Below are 20,997 nucleotides of genomic sequence, written 5' to 3' on the forward strand. Positions count from 1 at the left end.
GGTAGTTCAGAATGTTTTGAGGTGGCCAGATGAAAAGTTCATTTTTAAAAATGTTGAACTTGAAATACTAGCCGAGGAAACGCGTCTTAACTTAAGAGAGATAGATAGGGAAAACTAAGATAAATAAGACTATAGAAGTTCAAAGTACTCACTGTGAACCCAAATTTAAGCAGATTAAAGGGCTCAAGTGTTATAAATGTGGCCGTCCAGGTCATATTCTAAAATACTGTAGAATGAGAGGTAATTTTTCCAGATCACCCTTACCTGCTTCTTCTGTTTCCTCAGCTGTATCTAGTAGTAATAAAACATCTTCTAAGTGTAAGAATAAACCCAAGTTGAGTAAAAGTAAAAATAATTCCCATGCTCAGTCCCATTTTATAGCTCAAGCTAATGTTAACAATTTGGAAGAAAATGATGATAGTTGGAGTTTTGATACAGCTGCATCTCATCATTTTTGTAAAAATCGTGAATTGTTTGATACTTTTTCTCCTGTGAAAAATGAGAATATGATAGTAGCTAGTGATGGGGTAACTTTTCCAATTCATGGGAAGGGTACTGTTAAAATGAAATTTGGGGATACTGTTAAAATTAAATTTGGGGATTATTTTGCTTAAAGATGTGTTATACTCACCTGAACTGAGACGAAATTTAATATCTGGACCCAGAATAGATATCAATGGAGCAAGATTTTATGGTAAAAATGGGCAAATTAAAGTTACTGATGATGAAAATGAAACTTTGTACAAAGCTAAGTTGATAGGAAGTAACTATCATGTATTCCCGAAAATAGTGAAAAGGGGGGCAATTCTGTAAAATTTGAGGCATCCACAGTTCAGCATAACAATAGTGAATTATGGCATGGTCGGTTTGGTCATATAAATTATGGTACTATTGTCAGGACTAGTAAGAGACATTCAGTTCGAGGTCTTCCTGTGTTAAAGAACTCACCTAATTTGTTTTGTGAACACTGCCAAATCAACAAGCAAAGAAGAATCTCCTACAGACCTTTAGAAGGTATTCAAGTGAAGATGCCGCTTGAAAGGGTTTTTTTCTGATGTATGGGGACCTATTAACATTCCAGGTAGGAATGGAGAACGTTATTTCGTTTCCTTTATTGACGAATATTCTCGTTGTGTGGTAGTGTACCCCATTGTGGAGAAAGGTCAGGTGTTTGAAGTATTTGAAAGGCATATAGCACGTGCGGAAAGATCTTTCAACCTTAGATTGAAATACTTTAGGACTGACAATGGGCGAGAATATGATAATGATCAATTCAGGTCATATTGTAATAAAAATGGTGTAAAACACGAATTTACAGATGTATATACTCCAGAACAGAATGGAGTTTGCGAGAGATTTAATCAGACAGCTCTAAACAATGTACGTGCAATCTTACATGATAGTAGAATGAGTTCCGAATTTTGGTCAGATGCAGTAATGTATTTTGCATATTCATTTAATAAAATCTGTCATAAGGGCTAAGATAGAACCCCATTCAAATTATACACTAAGCGGAAACCATCAGTACGTCATCTTAAGGCATTTGGAATGATTGCCTATGTGGGAATTCCAAAGGCTAAAAGAAATTCTAAACTTGATCCAAAGGCAACGAAGGGCCGATTAATCGGGTACAGTATACGAACAAAAGGGTACAAGATTTCGTTGGAAAATGAGCAAAAGGTAGTAGAAACCCTAAATGCTACCTTTAAAGAGTCGATTGGAATGCAGAAAAGTGGCAGTGGAGCTGTACTGAGCACCCTTCCTGATTTGGAATCTGAAGAAAGGGTAGAGTTCCAATCTACTGATACTCCAGTTGGCTATTTTCCTGAAATAGAGGAAAGAACTGATACCAATGTACCTTCTTCTACAAATGGCACTGACACTCAATCTACATTGAGACAAGTAACTTGGCTTCGTAAACCTGTTCCAAGGCCAGACGGCACTCGTACGGATGTGTATTATTTTGAGAGGGGGTCTAATCAAAGACTACGATCACCAAATGATTTAGAAAGGTATTGCACTGAACATAATATTCAGTATGATCCTACCTTGTTTGATTTCAAGGGAAGCAATACTTATAGTGGTAAAATCGACCCAACTGGTACTCCTTCAACGTTGTTCCTTAATCTTCGAATTGGATCCGGCTTATTATTTTTTGCAGACTGTTAGAGCAATTTTAAAGTAAGCTTGAACTTTCGATTATGTCAAATAGAATTTCCGATATATATTTACCAATATGTAAAAGATCCACCAAAGCGAAAGTATGTTCAAAGTCCATTAAAGAAAAGTTGAATTGCTGCAAAAAATGACCTAACCATTCCAAAATCTGTTTATCAATTTCACGCTGCTCTGCGGCGGGGGATGGAAGGGGGACGGCGCGCAATGAATTGGAAGTTGATCTGTCAGCACTATCCGTATCTTAAGGGCAGATGTTTTCAACGCCGTGGCACGCAATAAATTGGAAGTTGATCTGTCAGCACTATCCTCATCTTCAGGGCAGATGTTTTCATTTTATTTGGCTTATAATTCCTTACTAAATGTAGTATTTCATCTTGATGTATTCCGTCTTTGATATGATTTAAATCAAATTCCTCGTCATTATAATTTGCTTCCGATAGTGAAGAAAGTGACACAGAAGTTATTGAAAACGAAAAAATTTTGATTGACAAATTAGTGGGTATTTTCGACACAGCAATTATAGGACTTGAACAGCAGAACTCTGTAACTGAACAAGAAATTATGTCTGTTTATAGAATTAAAGAGAAAGTATTATCACATAAAACAAAGCAAACAACTTACATTGAAAGAAATGTTTAATAAAGTAAACAAATAAATATTAAGCTTTTTTTTTTTTTTTTTTGTAAATTTTGATACCATTTAGATCATAATTGTTCTTTATTTCATAAATTATGTTTTCATATTTTTAATTTTATAATTTCTGCTTGCCATCTTACCAGATTTAAACTGATGATCTATAATCTGGAAAAATCGATAATCCGGAATCGCCGAAGTCCCGACGAGTCTGGATTAACGACTTTTGACTGTATATTCTTTATTTTTCTCACATGTATGTATGCATGTGTGTATCGATGTACATGTTTATGTAGGCATGTATACACTGAAGTGACAAAAGTCATGGGATACCTCCTAATATTTTGTTGGTCCTCCTTTTGCCCGGCGAAGTGCAGCTACTCGACGTGGCATGGACTCAACAAGTCGTTGTAAGTCCCCTGCAGGAATATTGAGCCGTGCTGCCTCTATAGACGTCCATAATTGTGAAAGTGTTGACGATGCAGGGTTTTTGGCAAGAAATGACCTCTCGATGATGTCCCATGAATTTTCGATGGGATTCATGTCGGGCGATCTAGGTGGCCAGATCATTCGCTGGAATTGTCCGGAATGTTCTTCTAACCAATCACGAGCAATTGTGGCCCGGTGACATGGCGCATTGTCATCCATAAAAATCCCATCGTTGTTTGCGTACATGAAGTCCATGAAAGGCTGTAAGTGATCTCCAAGTAGCTGAAGGTATCCATTTCCAGTCAATGATCGATTCAGTTGCACCAGAGGACCAGGTCCATGTCATGTAAAAACAGCCCAGAACATGTAAAAACAGCCGTTAAGTGCAGGTGGTCGGCCACTGCGTTGTCCATGATGGGATGTTATGCCTGAAATTAGATACTCTCGGCACACTCTTGACACGGTGGATCTCGGAATGTTGAATTCCCTGACGATATCCGAAATGGAATGACCTACTAGCTCCAACTACCATTCCGTGTTCAAAGTCTGTTAATTCTAGTCGTGCGGCGATAATCATGTCAAAGCCTCTTCACGTGAATAACTTGAACACAAATGAAAGCCCTGCCAAAGCACTTCGCATTTATGCATTTTCTACGCGATGCTACTGCCATCAGTATATTTGCATATTGCTATCCCATGACTTTTGTCACTTCAGTGTATATGTATGTACATGCATATGCATATGTATGTTTGTACCCTGCACAAAAAAAAAAAAAAAAAAAAAAAAGGTGTTCTACATCTCCCATTCTACTAGGCCAATTGATGAAATTCAACTTGCGTTTTCCATTTCTCGAAAGTGCGACTTAAGATATGTATTACGATTTATATATAGCATTGTTCTAACATTGGTATTTTGTCGCAAAATCGGACTTTTTCTGAAATAACATACCATTTTTTCCCTAAAACTTTTATAAGTTTTCCAAAAAAAAAATTGAATTATAATCTATAAAATTTTTACCATCATATTAAAGAAGACGCATTTCTAAGCATACCTGCAAAAAATTACAATTTATTATTCAAAATTTCCGAATATATACGTGAAGTTATAAATTGGCGCGTTTTGAAATTTGGCATATTTGTTGAAAGCAATAAAACATCAAGTGAGGTTTAGACAATTTGCTAAAATTATTTTGAAGAAGAAACAATGTGACTTTTTTCCCGTTCATGCACAATAGAAGAGAAAGGAAAATTGGTTGCCATATATTAAAGATAAGTTTTTGAATTTCTTCATAAATTTCGCACCCAATTTTACAAAATTTAACATTTAGGCATAATTTGAGTCGTAGAATCGAAATATGGAAAAAAATTGGTATGTTAAAGTCCGTTTTTGTGTAAAAATACCTATGTTAGAGCAATGCTATATATAAATCTAATATATATCCTAAGTGCTTTCGAGACATGAAAAACGTAATTTGAATTTAGTCAATCGGCCCAGTAAAACTGGAGATATAGAACTGTCCCCCTTTTTTTTTGGCGCAGTGTACATATGTATGGACAAACATACACACACATGTGTGTACATTCATACATTTCTGAATACAATCCCAATACTAGAAGATTACCAATAAATATTTCTCAACAAATTTGGAATAATTATGAATATTTTTCAGAAGAATAATTTTTAAATGCATTAAAAATAAACTTTTGATTTACAATAAATCTCAGTTTTCTTTACCTGAATACCAAAAACATGTTCTGTATGATGTCTTCTTAATAAAGCCCATTCTGACAGCTGCCCTTGCAGAAGACTTAATGCTAAAGTCATCTCTGAGCACGTGATATCTGCACCAAATTCTTTACATATTCGCCTAAATGGTAAATTACCAACCTGAAATGAATTATTATTTAGAATAAGAATATATTAACATAGAGGTTGAAGAAGTCATAATACAATAAATAATGTAAAAATTTAACACCATGGATATAAGAGTTAGCAGTTTTAGGTTTTCTTCCACAGTGGGAAAAACCAGTTGAAAGAAAAACTGATTTTTGAACCTATTCCATATTCATGTTATTTATTTTTCATATGTTGCACCATTATACTATTAATATAAACAGTTTTATTTCCTATATAAAGTTACTAGCCTAATTTGCATTCTTATATTATATATATATATATATATATATATATATATATATTGCTAAAGAGGTTAGAATATATATACAGTCAAAAGTTGTTAATCCGGACCTCAAAGCTACAAACTTTCTGCGCATGTGTCAATTGACGCATGCGCGTAATATGTTTACGCATGCGCATATACGTGTACGCAAGTGCGTAATACGTTTACGCATGCGCGTTTAATGTATAACGGACGGTATAAGCTATATGAAAATTATTTAATTATCTATTTCAGTTAATGTTGCAGATTGCGTTGTTCCTTAATCTTCGAATTGGATCCGGCTTATTATTTTTTGCAAACTGTTAGAGCAATTTCATAAAAGTAAGTTGGAACTTTTGATTATGTCAAATAATATTTCCGATGCTGGGATCTACAAAGGGAAAGAATGTTTCGATGTCCATCAAACAAAAAGTGGAATTGCTGCAAAAAATGGATAAAGACATATCCTTTGTTTCTCTAACCATTCCGAAATCTGTTTATGAATTTCACGCTGCTCTGCGGGGGGGGGGCAACGTTGCGGCGAGGAAAGAATTGGAAGTTGATATGTCAGCACTATCCTTATCTTCAAGGCAGATGCTTTATTTTATTCGGCTTATAATTCCTTACTAAATGTAGTATTTCATCTCGATGTACTCCGTCTTTGATATGATTTAAATCAAATTCCTCGACATTATAAATAACACGAATACATATCAAATAGTTTTCTGGTTGCAATTTTCTAATTTCGACTATGCGTAATGTATGCTTTATGCATGCGCGCGTTGAAAGAAATGTTTAATAAAGTAAACAAATAAATATTAAGCTTCTTTTTTTGTAAATTGTGATACCCTTTAGATCATAATTGCTCTTTATTTCATAAATTACCGTTTCATATTTTTAATTTTATAATTTCTGCATGCCATTTTACCATATTTAAACTGATGATCTATAATCCGGAATCGCCGAAGTCCCGACGAGTCCGGATTAAAGACTTTTGACTGTATATATATGATGTACCAGCTTTTGTCCGGAATAAATAGATTGTTGAAGAATCATAGATGTAGTCGTAGCTTAAATTATCAGACGATAAGTTTAAAAAACAGGATCCATTTATTATTGGTCAGGAGAAATAGCAGTTACAATAATCCTATTTCCAGAGTAAATAAAAAGGAATTACTAATAACTTTTTGTATGAAGTTTACTGCATCATTATATTAACGAAAAGACCCCGATATTCCTTTGTGAGTTTTTTTATAGCCTCAGAAAAGGCGGAGCTTCCAAGAAATGACGTCAGCCATTGCAGTTCGCTTTAAATATCTCCATAACATTCTATAACTGTACGTGTAGAAAAGGCGGGAAAAACAACTTGACTACAGGGCTGTGGATTTAATTCCACATACTTTCAAATAAGAGACTGTTGCCATTAAAAATGAAAAGAACATACAGTTAGAATTTTAAGTGTATTTTTGACTATGGAATTTTATTATTACATATATATATATTATAAGAGATCACAATATATATATATATATATATATTATCCAAAAAGGTTATTACGAAGATTTTTTTTATTGATGTGGACTGAATTCAGTTCAGAGTTTGCCTAAATTTACAGATGTGAAAGCAAATCGCATAGCAAGTATATATGCATATATACAGGCTGCTTCACAAGGTAAAGAAGGAAAAAAACAAACAAACATTGAATAGCTTTTGAACAGAAAAAGATTTACATTTCAAGTTTTCGGGATTTGCACAAGAGAATGTAGGAAATTAAAAAATGAATTTTTCAAAATTTTCGCCATCTGATGAGACAACAAAACTAAGTCTCTGGTTGCAATTCACGATAACCTGCTTGAGTTAGTCTGTTGGAATTGTCCATGTCACACTTGTTATCACTGTATTCAGCTCTTCTGTGGCTTCTCTCTCTAGACTTGATTCTCCAATGGTGATAAATTAGGTCTATAGGGGGTCAAAAAAGTCCATTGCCAAAGCAATTCGAGATGCCTCTTGCAATGACACAATTATCATAGTGACTTCTTCCTGTTGAGTGTGGAGGAGCTCCTCCTCCTAAACTATGTTTTTTGAATTCAGTGTTTGTTGTAGGCATCAGGAATGAACCTCACTCTCAAAAAGTTGAGATGACGATCAGAATCATTGCTTGGACTAAAAAATATTTACCCAAAATAGCATCAGCACACGAACCACACCTTTTATGGATGAAGAGGCTTGACAACTACAAAATCTGGCTTCTTTCTGCCCTAAATCCAATAATTTTGATTATTAACATATCCATTCAGCCAGATGTGTGTCTGTGAAAAAGTGATATGAACTCAGTCAAAACCAGTGTCAATCCTTTCGTATATGATGTTGGTGAACTCCAGTCCTTTTTTCAGTTTGGGCAAAGAGGCTGTCCTAAATGAAATTTTTAAAGAAAAATGTCAAGATCTATGTGGGCTATTCTTTGAGCTGTGGCTGCACTGACCTCAAGTTTTTGAGCCAAGTGTCAAGCTGATATTGATAGCTTTTTCTCCTGTATTGTTTTCGGGTATCCTTTCTGTCTTTTATTTGGTCTTCATGCCCACTTTGTCCTCAGCAGCTGAACCTGTTCATTCACACTTTGCAATTAATGCTTCTAACATGCTTGAAGAAGGCTTTGGCCTAATTTTAAAGGACACTTCCTGTGTACTTCTGCAGATTTCTAAACACAAAGATAAAACATTCTGACTAAAAAAAATACACTCTAATTGAGTATCAGTACATTTTGGCGAAAACAAAATATTCTTCAAAACTAACCAGAACCCGTAAATAAGTTTCCTTTGGGTCCCAAAACATGCATATGCAATTTTATGTCACTAGCTCCACCCATTGAAGAGTTATTCAACTTAAAGTTTCACTGTACCCTGTGAAACATCCTGTGTATACATATACAGTGGTGGCCAAAACTGTGGACACTTTTGGAAATTTTTATGTTTTTAAACTTTGTATGCTTACAGAAAATGTTACGTTTTGCAAAATGCAAACTTGAATATATCATTTTAAAGAGAATTTATTACTGAATTCAATACAAAACACAAAATTCAATTATTTGCAATGCAAAAAAAGTTATATGTACTATAATATAAATAAAAAACACAGTTATGAAGTGGTTTGCAATGTCTAGCTTTCCTGGCCAATCACTGTTCTTGTTCTGAGAACCAATCAAAAATTAATATCTGCCAGTAGAAGCTGACATCATGTTTACACTTGAAACAATTCATTATTTTGCTTTGTTCTGTAGAAGGAGGACCTCTTTCTTATACACTGCAATTACAAGTAGGAATTTTTGTAAAATTTTTAATATTCAGTCAAGAAGCAATGACATCAAATAAAAGAGTAGATTGGACACCTAGAAAGAGATGTAATATTATTGTGTTACCAGAAAGTGGTCCTTCCTATGCTGAAATTGCAAGACAGGTGGGTGGTTCAGTGACTACATCTGGAGACAGAAAGTTTTGTTTACGATATCAGGAGACCAATTCAATAAAAAACAAAGAAGGAAAAGGCCGAAAAAGGTGCACCACATCTATTGATGACAGAAGAATAAAAAGATGTACTTACGAAGACGAATAGCTAGCACACACACACACAAAAAAAAAAAAAAAAAAAAAAAAGATTTGGAGGGAAATGTAAGTGCTTATATTTTAATGTATCATATAATCATTATTTAACAATTAAAATTTGTATTTTAAATTGTTCAAGGATGTTAACTTTTCATATGTTGCTAACTTACGATAAATATCGATAGTTTGGGAAGCTTTATAAAAATGTGAAAGTCACCAAACTGCACTCGATAAATAGATTTTTCCTTTTTAGCTGCAAAAAACTGTCCCAATTGTACCAAGGCGATTGCATTAAGTAAGTGCTTAAATACTTACATGTTATCTATTACTTATATTTGTTGATGCTTTTTTTCATCAATAAAACTTAATTCATTCTCTTTAATATGCTGCCAAGAAAGCTTACAAAATGTTTGCAAAATATAGCCCAATTTCTAAAAGCACTTACATTATTTTGAAATGACCAAGGTAATCAGATACCTGAATCTGATATTATCTGAGGGAAAACAAAGTGGATTAAAATTCAGTTAAACAGAATTAAATGAATACTCACTGTTGTAAGTGGTGCCAGATAAAGTTTATTGCTGAAATCAACCTAGAGGGGGGAAATCAAGAAATTACAAATAAATAAAATATTTTAAGCATTATAATTACTGATATAGCTCTTAACACATTATATGCAAAATGTTCAGAATCATGTATATACAGAAGGATAAACAAATTTTTCCCTATTTCATGTTTCAGAAATGTATGCTGAGTAAATAATTCATTATATATAGTTTGGATTAACAAAAAAGAAACAAAATATAATCTTGCAGTCAATAACTTGGAATAATAAGAATGCAGTTGAAGAGCATACTTATGCTTTTATAAAACTTCACTGATAAATGCAAATACAGTCAAAAGTCATTAATTCGGACATCCATAATCTGGAATGATCTATAATTCAGACCTCAAGGGGCTAGAAACTTTCTGCGCATACGTCGCGTTGACGCATTTTAAGCGCAATTAATTGGAAACTGATCTGTCAGTACTATCCTTATCTTCAGGGCAGATATTTTTATTTTATTGGGCTTATAATTCCTTAATAAATGTAGTATTTCATCTCTATGTACTCTGTGTTTGATATGATTTAAATCAAATGCCTCATCATTATAATTCGCTTCCGATAGCGAAGAAAGTGACACAGAGGTTATTGAAAACGAAAAAATTTCGATTGACAAATTAGTCGGTATTCTCGACACAGCAATTATAGGACTTGAACAGCGGAACTTTGTAACTGAACAAGAAATTATGTCTGTTTATAGAATTAAAGAGAATGTATTATAACATAAAAAACGAAGCAACTTAAACAACTTATATTGAAAGAAATGTTTAATAAAGTAAACAAATAAATATTAAGCTTTTTTTTTTTTTTTTGTAAATTTTGATACTCTTTAGATCATAATTGTTCTTTATTTCATAAATTACGGTTTCATATTTTAAATTTTATAATTTCTGCATGCTATCTTACCAGATTTAAACTGATGATCTATAATCCAGAAAAATCGATAATCCGGAATCGCCGAAGTCCCGACGAGTCCGGATTAACGACTTTTGACTGTAGCTCCGTAAAATTCAGAAAATCGCAACTTAAAAGAAAGCAAAAAAGGAATTGGATGCAAGTGGGAAAAGAGAAGTGTTGCCACGGTGAAACACTAGAAAGATGTAGACAAAGTGTTCATACGATGGGTGAAAACACTGGACAAATTTAAAGCTTTTACATCTATGCATAGTGTATGCTTATTAAATATGTCTTGAAAAATATTTAAAACAGACATATTTTTAAAAATTTAAAGGAAAAAAATTCAGTCTGAGAATTTATAGCATAATACTTTGATAAAAATCTTGCTATTAAAAGTTTTTTAAATCAGAATATGTAAAATAATTTTAAAAATTAAAAAATCATAAGGTTATTCCATTTTTTTCTCTTAGGTAAAACTAATATCAACTATGTCCACATCCTAAAATTAAATCTGTATTGCTATTTACTTATTTTAACTTATAAATCAGCTCAAAACAAAGTTCAGTTTTAAAAGATCCAATGTTTGTTCTGCATTTTCATTCTTAGAAACCTCTTCAGCAGAATAAAAATTTTGGAATATTATGTTCATTTCATTTGATTAGGTTCTGTTAACATGTGTGTATCTTCCAATCACCTTGAGAGAGTTACCACTAAGAGAAATATTTTGTCTTGCATGTGGCTTGCGTACAGCTAGTTCTTAGTCAAAGATCTTCAATTTACTCAGTTTGATATTCTTTAGTAAAATGAGTTATGTTTCTGTAATTAATAAGTGATTTTAATGCCATATTTTACATACCTACCATGTATTTTTTTTTCTTTTTTTAACATAAAATGGTATACAAAGAATAACATCAGAATATTAAAAAATATATTACAGTTTGAAAAAGAAAAGTACACAAAGAGACTTGCAATTCATTTGACAAAATTAAAAAGTATTGTTGAAACACTTGGATAAAGTGACTTTCTAAATGATTAACTTCAGTATTCAGCAACATACTTTTATAATACAGAGACAAATTAAAGATCATCATATATTGGCAACAATGTCTATTTATTGGGAGAAATATTGCGTTTTAATGAAAGTTTCCCACCACTGCAAATATCGTCTGCACAAACAGTTTATGCTAGCATGTTTAACCATATTTTGACAAATGATTTTTGGCATTTGTAAGAAAGAAACTTGTTTTAGAACACTGTGTTATGAAATCTGTAAAATAATATCGCTACCATTAAGTGTAAGGCATCTGAAATGGAACTATCATGTTACGAGATTAGAACCCTCATTTACTTCCAGTTCTGCTACAAAAAGTCAGCTACAGAATGTCACCAAATTATGGGTACAGCTTTAGGTACTAATGTTGTATGATATGACACTGAGAAGGTTTGGTACTGAAAGTTCAAAAACAAGGATTATGACATTTAAGAAGCAGAGAGCCCTGGCTGGCCTACTGATGTTGATGAGGCCCGCTTGCGAGAACCTGTGGAAGAAGATCAGTATGCAACCATTGAAGAACTTTCTAGGGAGTTAGACATTAGGGCCATGTCCATTAGTCGTACTATGCATAACATAAACTTGACGTGCAAGTTCAATCGCTATGTGCTGCACTAATCTGCTTGAATATCAATGCAAGGACAATATTCTGGACTGGATCGTCTCCTTGTGATGAAAAGTGGGTTTACTTCAATTACACAGGCCTAAAAGGGGTTGGTCTGCACTCCGTGAGCATCTCAAAGTGCAATTTGACTAGCAAAAAGATCATGTTTTGTATCTGGTTGGACTGCCATGGTTTTATCCACAAAGAGTATCTAGAAAAAGGTAAAAACGTTCAACAGTAAGGCACGCACAAAAATGCTAGTCAATGTTGACGCTGCTATCAAGGCAAAATGTCAAACTGAGTTCCGGCGCTAAAAGGTGATGTTCCATCAAGACAATGCAAGACCATATGTGCCTGCAATCACCAGCTGGACTCTGAATGGATTCGAATGGGATCTTTTGTCACACCCACCATATAGCCCTGACATCGCTCCTTCAGACTTCTACCCTTTTTCAAACCTACAGCTACATCTTGCTGGTGCCATCTTCCATTCTGCAGAGGACATCTGAAATGAGGTTGATTTGTATTTGGACTCATGGGCACTAAGTTTCCGGGCTGAAGGCTTTGAAAAACTATCAAAACGATGGCAGAAAAATCTTAGATTTGGGTGGTGATTATTACCCATACTAAAGGTACTGCTTTCATTTTTTCCTTCCTTAATTTATTAAGAACATTTTTTGGTGGAAAACTTTCATTACAACCAGATACATCACTTTCTTTCAGTAGTTAGGATAAGTAGATAGGAAGATGGTGCAATAAATGTCGATCAAAGTGTCTTTGCTAGTGAGCTCTTGGAAACAACTGATATGCTAGATGCTAAAGTAGCTTCAACAGCATATATGAAAGAGCCATGTATGAAAGACCATGTATGAAAGTATGTATTAGACCCATGTATGAAATATACACCAGCTGTTAAGGACAACATGTTGGGTGCTGAAGGAGCACTAAAATATAGGAAGGCTGTTGGAGGACTTTTGTACCTGGCAGAAGAAACAAGGCCTGATTTAGCTTTTGCTACTACTTAGATAAGCAAGTTCACTAATTGTCCAAGCAATAAACATAGGACTGGCATACAACATATTCTTTGTTACCTGAAACAGCCCACAGAATTAAAACTGACTTTTCAAATGACTAGAAAGGATCGGAAGTGTTCTGTATAGACGATCATTTAGTGGCTATGTTTAATTACTAGCAGGTGGAGCTGTTTCGTGGAGCAGTAAGAAGCAACAGATTACTGCATTGCAAACAACTGACGCCAAATACCTCTAATTGCATCATGCAGCCAAAAGGAAGTGTTGTGATTCCAAAATTTTTGGCAAGAAATTGTGGGAGAACATTCAGGGTGACATTTCTTTAGTTAAAAAAACCATGTTACTTCAGAGTACAACAAACATATTGAACTCAGACATTTTTTTTCTTTCATTCTTTTTCTTTCTTGTTGCCACTACTCGCTTTCATATTGTTGAGTTTCTTAATCAAAAATTTGTTAAAGTTTAAAAAATATTAAACAGATAATAAACCAAATCCAAAATTCTAGATTTGGGCTTCCAGGTACCTATATTTGAGTGGAGGACTAAGTTATGGAAAATTTGATGGCTCTAGGTAGTGTTGTTTTTTCACAATGCGAGAAATATACATACATTCATGCAGATTCTTTATTATTTAATCAACATAAAGTCTGTCTATCATAACAAAAGCTCTCGCCAGTTAGTCTGCAGCTGTCTGTTGCCATAGAAACGAGCCTTGACCCATTTACCATACAGATGTCTTGAAGACAAATGATAATTCTTTTCCCCTCTGCAACAGTTGCCAAAAACAAAATAACAATAAAGCAACTCTTGTTTTGCCCCTATATGAAATATACTAGCCCTGTTGCTATAGTGACTGCCACCCGCCAGTTCTCATACACAGACAGTACATATGATATAATTGCAACTGCAGTTGAACCTACATTACTTAAGTTAATGTGGACTGGGAATAACATAGATTGCTACAAAGAACATTTTAATGCTTAGTCTCATTGCATGTACTACAGGAAATTTACTAACAGACAGGATTGTCGCAGGTACATAGCGATGCAAAACATATTCTGAATTTTGAAGAACATGTCAGCAATTCTTAAGCCCAGTGGCAGCTCGTAGATAAAATTAGTGGGGGGTGCTGTTCTAAAAACGTTTAACCTTTGTTTTAAGATTGTGTAAAAGGAAACAAACATGTATAAAAAGAAACTTTATTTTGAAACATCCTGAAAGCTTACGAGAAAAAAATTAAACATTTCTTAATTACTTTAACCTAAACTGTTACAGTTCAATCTATATTTATTTATTTAAAAATGAAATCCATTCTTCTTGCTTTAATTTGCGCGAAAAGATCAACAATTTTCTCCTTGATCTCTGGATGACAAATGAGGAAATTTTTCTTTATTGAAAGCAATACAAGCGCATGAAAGATTAGAAAAGTTTTCATTCTTTTCAATGTTGAAAAGCAGCGTTCTGGCTCTGATGTAGTCATGGGAACTCTCAAGAGAATTTTTATCAGTTTCATAGTTTCACTAAGAACATCATCTAGATTATTTTCGAAGATAAATTTCAGTAGCTCAATTAATTTGCAATATCCATGGATATCAAACCTGCAATAGAATACTTTTAGTTCAGTTTCAAGCTTTTCTTTGTCAATCATTGGATATGCTTCAGTGGTCAGTACTATTTCTTCTGTAGAATATTTATTCCTAGAACAAGCGAAGCATTTCTTGTTAAAGAATTTAGCAGCTGCTAAGTGTTTAGTGGAAGAATATCTGTGCATTATACCAATACATAGTATAAAGTTCCATATTTCCTTAGCTTCTGCCATCTGTGTCTTTTAAAAATTATCACAGTACTTTGAATTTCTTAATTCTAAAATAGCAGTTTTGAAATTTAACTTTAAACACACTAATTTCTCTGCATTGCATTTAGTTGTATATTATTTCAACATGAGGCATAATCTGATAAAAAAGCTCTAACCAAAACTAGAAATTATTATCATTTAGATATTTTAAAATTCCTGTCACTTTTGCAATAGTTTGATCTGCATTTGATGTTGATTGAATTTCAGTAAGGCAATTTTTGAAAGGTTGCAAATTTTCATGAACTGTGTCTATGGTCCGTATGATGAAGTTCCACTTTGTGGAGGAATACGACACGCGCGGAGTAAAAAGAAATCATGCTCTCAACAACAGGCAAGAATTTCGCACTGCAAGAGCGACAGTGCTTTCTCTCTATCTGGCTCGGTGTGCTGCTTTCTGTGTGTGCATGCGAGAACAGCCAAATACCATGTCGCTGGAACTGTGAAGCGCGCAGTTCCAAACAAAGACTTTCGTACCTTTTTCACAACTGGGAGATAAGCTTAAGGATTACGTATTGTAAAAGTACAAAGAAATAATTAAAGACTAAAGTGCACACTATATTAAATATTAAAAATTATAATAAGTGGAAATGGGGGGTGCTGCAGTTCTACAGTGCTCATTACGAGCCGCCACTGCTTAAGCCTAAATAAAACTTATATTATGTACAGAAAAACATACGAGGGGTGATCCAAAAAAGTTTACAGGGCAAGTGAAAAAGTATTTATTAACAATAGAAACAAGATACAAATGGGAATCAAGAGACACATCTCGCCTTCACTTTTCCACATAGTCGTCAAACCTGTTTAGGCATTTGTCAGAACGTTCGACCAACTTGTTTATCCCGTCTTGGTAGTAATCAGGGTCTTGCTCTTTGAGCCATTTCTCGGCAGCTGTTTTCACTGCATCATCTGAGGTGAACCGTGTTCCAGATAAGTATTGCTTCAACGCCGGAAAAATGAAATAGTCACTTGGAGCCAAATCGGGGCTGTATGGGGGGGGTGATTCCAGACCTCCCACTTGAACCTTTGCAGCAATTCCTGAGTCTGGCGAGCTGTACGGGGCCTGGCATTATCATGCAGAAGAATGACGCCTTTTATCAGTAATCCAGGCCGTTTGCGTCAGATGGCTTTATGCAATTTTGTTAAGGTGGCACAATAACGATCGGCCTTAATGGTATGGCCATGCTCCAAATACTCGATTCGGATAACACCAGTCGTATCCACAAAACAGTTGCCATCACTTTACCGGGTGTGACCTTAAACTTCTTCCTCGTCGGTGATCCAGTGTGTTTCCACTCCATCGTGGCTCTTTTGGATGTGGGAGTGAAGTGATGAAGCCATGTTTCATCACTGGTAACGATGTGATCAATGAAGTGTTGGCCGTCTGAATGGTATCGTTGAAGAAATGTGAGGCTGCACATCATTCGAGTGACCTTGTGCTCCGCGGACAACGCACGTGGAACCCAGCGGAAACAAACTTTGGAATATCGCAACTTATCGGTTACAATACGCTGAACGTTACTATAACTCAGGTTCAACTCTGAGGCAATCTCACGCATGGTTACTCGTAGATCCCTTTGGATGATTTCTTCAACACGTGCCGTGTTGATATCTGTCTTTGAAGAACTTGGATGGCCGCTCGCTTTCATATTGCGGTTTTCCACATGCTCCCTGCCCGCTTGATAAGAACGACACCATTTCGCAACCTGCTGTCTACTCATTGCTTTGTCCTTGTATACCTCAACGATTTGTCAGTCAATTTCGGATGCGGCCACATTCTTGGCCCATAAGAATCGAATTAAGGCTCGCACCTCTATACGAGAGCACTTTTCTAGACGTCGTGTCATTACTGTCGCTCTTAAGTGTCTGCGTACTGATTATACTTACTCGTAGAACCGCTGTAGGACAACTAGCGCCATCTGTCAACCACCCTGGTTGGAAATATTCGCTCCACAATTATTACGTTTCAAACGCTTCTGCTTGTAAACTTTTTTCTGGATCAATCTACGTACATTGGAATTTACATTAAAAGAATATTACAGTCAAAAGTCCTTAATTCGGACACCCATAATCCAAACCTCAAAGCTACAAACTTTCTGCGCATGCATTGTGTTGATGCATGCGCATAGGCGTTTACGCATAGGCGTTTAAGCATACGCGTAAGACTTTTACGGCTGCGCACATGCGTGTGCGCATGCGAATAATACGTTTACGCATGCACGTTTAATGTATAACGGACGGTATAATCTAAAATTATCTAATTATCTATTTCAGTTAATGTTGCTGATTGCGTTGTTCCTTAATCTTCAAATTGGATCCAGCTTATTATTTTTTGCAGACTGTTAGATCAATTTTATAAAAGTAAGCTTGAACTTTCGATTATGTCAAATAGAATTTTCGATGCCGGAGCTCCCAAAGGATTGTTATGAAATGTACATGCGCGGAAGATGGCTTCCCCGCAAAGCAGTTTTAGGGTTACCATAAAATGGCAAGAGAGTGCATGGTTGCCACATTTGGCAAGAAATCGCCCATTTGGTGATAAAATTGGCGACATACCATGGACAGTTGGAGAAACTTCTGGAACGAATCCTTACCGGTTTACCCCCACAATGTTCCCGAACACAAGCCGAAAGCTATATGGTCCGCAGGACAGCCCCTGCTGGTCCGCAGTCAGTGAGTGTGTCTCGTCTAGCGAGTCAATCCCTGAGGAGTCGATCGAGTTGACAGCCGGGCAGCGAGTGCCGAGTGGGTCGTCGAGTCCACCAAAGGAGTCTCTTAGTGTATCGCAGTTAGTGCATCATCGAGAGAGCATGTTGAGCTCCGGTAAAGACTGAATCAAAGAGTCAGGAGCTGTGCTCGTGTGTCGTCGAATGCATCGCGAGTTGTAGCGTGGAGAGTCTCGAGAGTACGTGGAGTTCTGAGAACGACCAAGCAGAGTCGGCTGTTTTGCAAGAAGCTGTCTCCACCGTGATAGCCTGATAACCGGTAAGGCTGTGTCGCTGATCATGTTTATAGTAGATCCTCGACGACTGTAAAACGTGTTTTGGAGCTGTCCTGACAATACTGGCAAATAAAGTGTGTTTCGATACTTCATAAAGTGTCGTCGTAATTTACTCCAAATCTACACAAACCCCGTACGAACGTGAAGGAAGGAAATAATGCAACAACTGGTGTCAGAAGTAAAAAAAAAAAAAAAGTAACAGGATCAAAAAAGCGAAAGTATGTTTCGATGTCTGTCAAACAAAAAGTGGAATTGCTGAAAAAAATGGATAAAGGCACCCATAATCCGGAATTTTGAAAAGAATTGCACCCATAATCCGGACCTCAAAGCTACAAACTTTCTGCGCATGCGCCGCGTCGAAGCATGCGCATAAGCGTTTATGCATGCGCGTAAGACTTTTACCTTTACACATGTGCGTTTAATATATAACGGACGGTATAAGCTAAAATTGTCTAATTATCTATTTCAGTTAAAGTTGCAGATTGTGTTGTTCCTTTAATCTTCAAATTGGATCTGGCTTATTAGCTTTTGCAGACTGTTAGAGCAATTTTATAAAAGTAAGCTTGAACTTTCGATTATGTCAAATAGAATTTTCGATGCTGGAGCTCCCAAAGGATCTACAAAGCGAAAGTATGTTTTGATGTCCATCAAACAAAAAGTGGAATTGCTGCAAAAAATGGATAAAGGCATATCCTTTGTTCTAACCATTCCGAAATCTGTTTATCAATTTCACGCTGCTCTGCGGCGGGGAGGGAGGGGGCAACGCGACGGCGCGCAATGAATTGGAAGTTGATCTGTCAGCAGTAGCCTTATCTTCAGGGCAGACGTCTTTATTTTATTTGGCTTATAATTCCTTACTAAATGTAGTATTTCATCTCGATATACTCTGTCTTTGATATGATTTAAATCAAATTCCTCGTCATAATTCGCTTCCGATAGTGAAGAAAGTGACACAGAGGTTATTGAAAACGAAAAAATTTCGATTGACAAATTAGTCGGTATTCTTGACACAGCAATTATAGGACTTGAACAGCGGAACTTTGTAACTGAACAAGAAATTATGTCTGTTTTTAGAATTAAAGAGAAAGTATTACAGTCAAAAGTCGTTAATTCGGACACCCATAATCCGGACCTCAAAGCTACAAACTTTCTGCGCATGTGTCGCATCGAAGCATGTGCATAAGCGTTTATGCATGCGCGTAAGACTTTTACGTTTACACATGTGCGTTTAATGTATAACGGATGGTATAAGCTATACGAAAATTATTTAATTATCTATTTCAGTTAATGTTGCAGATTGTGTTGTTCCTTTAATCTTCAAATTGGATCTGGCTTATTATCTTTTGCGGGCTGTTAGAGCAATTTTATAAAAGTAAGCTTGAACTTTCGATTATGTCAAATAGAATTTCCGATACTGGAGCTCCCAAAGGATCTACAAAGCGAAAGTATGTTTTGATGTCCATCAAACAAAAAGTGGAATTGCTGCAAAAAATGGATAAAGGCATATCCTTTGTTCTTCTAACCATTCCGAAATCTGTTTATCAATTTCACGCTGCTCTGCGGCGGGGAAAGAGGGGGCAACGCGACGGCACGCAATGAATTGGAAGTTGATCTGTCAGCACTAGGCTTATCTTCAGGGCAGATGTCTTTATTTTATTTGGCTTATAATTCCTTACTAAATGTAGTATTTCATCTCGATGTACTCTGTTTTCGATATGATTTAAATCAAATTCCTCGTCATTATAATTCGCTTCCGATAGTGAAGAAAGTGACACAGAGGTTATTGAAAATGAAAAAATTTTGATTGACAAATTAGTCGGTATTCTCGACACAGCAATTATAGGACTTGAACAGCGGAACTTTGTTGTAACTGAACAATAAATTTTGTTTGTTTATAGAATTAAAGAGAAAGTATTAGCACATAAAATGAAGCAACTTAAACAACTTACATTGAAAGAAATGTTTAATAAAGTAAACAAATAAATATTAAGCTTTTTTTTTTTGTAAGTTTTGATACCCTTTAGATGGGAATTGTTCTTTATTTCATAAATTACGGTTTCATATTTTTAATTTTATAATTTCTGCATGCTATCTTACCAGATTTAAGCTGATGATCTATAATCCGGAATCGCCGAAGTCCCAACGAGTCCGGATTAACGACTTTTGACTGTATCACGTAAACGAAGCAACTTAAAGAACTTACATTGAAAGAAATGTTTAATAAAGTAAACAAATAAATATTAAGCTTTTTTTTTTGTAAATTTTGATACCCTTTAGATCATAATTGTTCTTTATTTCATAAATTATGATTTCATATTTTTAATTGTATAATTTCTGCATGCCATCTTACCAGATTTAAACTGATGATCTATAATCCGGAAAAATCGATAATCTGGAATCGCTGAAGTCCTGACGAGTCCGGATTATCGACTTTTGACTGTAGTTATAATTTTCTGTTGTAGTTGAGAAAGAACAACTTGTCTTTTGCTAGACATCATTATTAAAAGAAAGAGGAGAGAGGGAGACATTTTTCTAAAGGAGATTTCTAAAAATGTGAGACAATGCATTCATACTTAAATGAGCTCTAGTATAGTATTGGGTGCCCCTTCGATTAGCAACAAGTTTTGTTCAATTTTTGGTGATGAATAACTTTGTTTTAATCTTATATAATGTCATCATTCATCTGATTTTTTTAAAGTGAAAATAGATTGTGTGTATATGATGAGTCAAGGCAGTGTGCAATGCCAAGTTTGTGCAATTCTCTGATGTTTTTTTAAGTGAAAATAAATAGATGTGTACATACATGGACACAGAGTTTGTGCATTCTTCGATATTTCATTTTGGTTTTATGTAGCGGCCATCTTGAAGCTGTGCCTTGCTGGCAACAAATCTTGGTGTCAAAAAAAAAAAGGGGCGGCGGCACCGAATTGTAAACTTTTACCCTTAAATGTAAGTATAT

General features: G+C 35.2%; 1 protein-coding gene and 1 long non-coding RNA gene across 8 annotated transcripts in view; one reads left to right on the top strand and one right to left on the bottom strand.

The window, feature by feature from the left end:
• Window positions 1–20,997, bottom strand: part of Dus3 (Dihydrouridine synthase 3) — a 103,346-nt gene that overhangs the window by 55,172 nt on the left and 27,177 nt on the right. For all 7 annotated transcript variants that reach the window (XM_085813469.1, XM_085813468.1, XM_085813472.1 and 4 more), the window contains exons 3-4: window positions 9,549–9,590; window positions 4,976–5,128 (exon numbers count right to left, since the gene is read on the bottom strand). In XM_085813469.1, the coding sequence (XP_085669595.1) occupies window positions 4,976–5,128; window positions 9,549–9,590 (195 nt within the window). The remainder of the gene's footprint in view (window positions 1–4,975; window positions 5,129–9,548; window positions 9,591–20,997) is intronic.
• LOC118180520 (uncharacterized) overlaps window positions 1–20,997 on the top strand; it is a 36,448-nt gene that overhangs the window by 1,246 nt on the left and 14,205 nt on the right. The gene's annotated exons all lie outside the window — the stretch shown is intronic.

The sequence above is a fragment of the Stegodyphus dumicola genome, chromosome 3 (genome assembly GCF_044657685.1).
Source record: "Stegodyphus dumicola isolate Sdum_Otavi_A_Nest chromosome 3, ASM4465768v1".
In the NCBI taxonomy this organism is placed as follows: Eukaryota; Metazoa; Arthropoda; class Arachnida; order Araneae; family Eresidae; genus Stegodyphus; species Stegodyphus dumicola.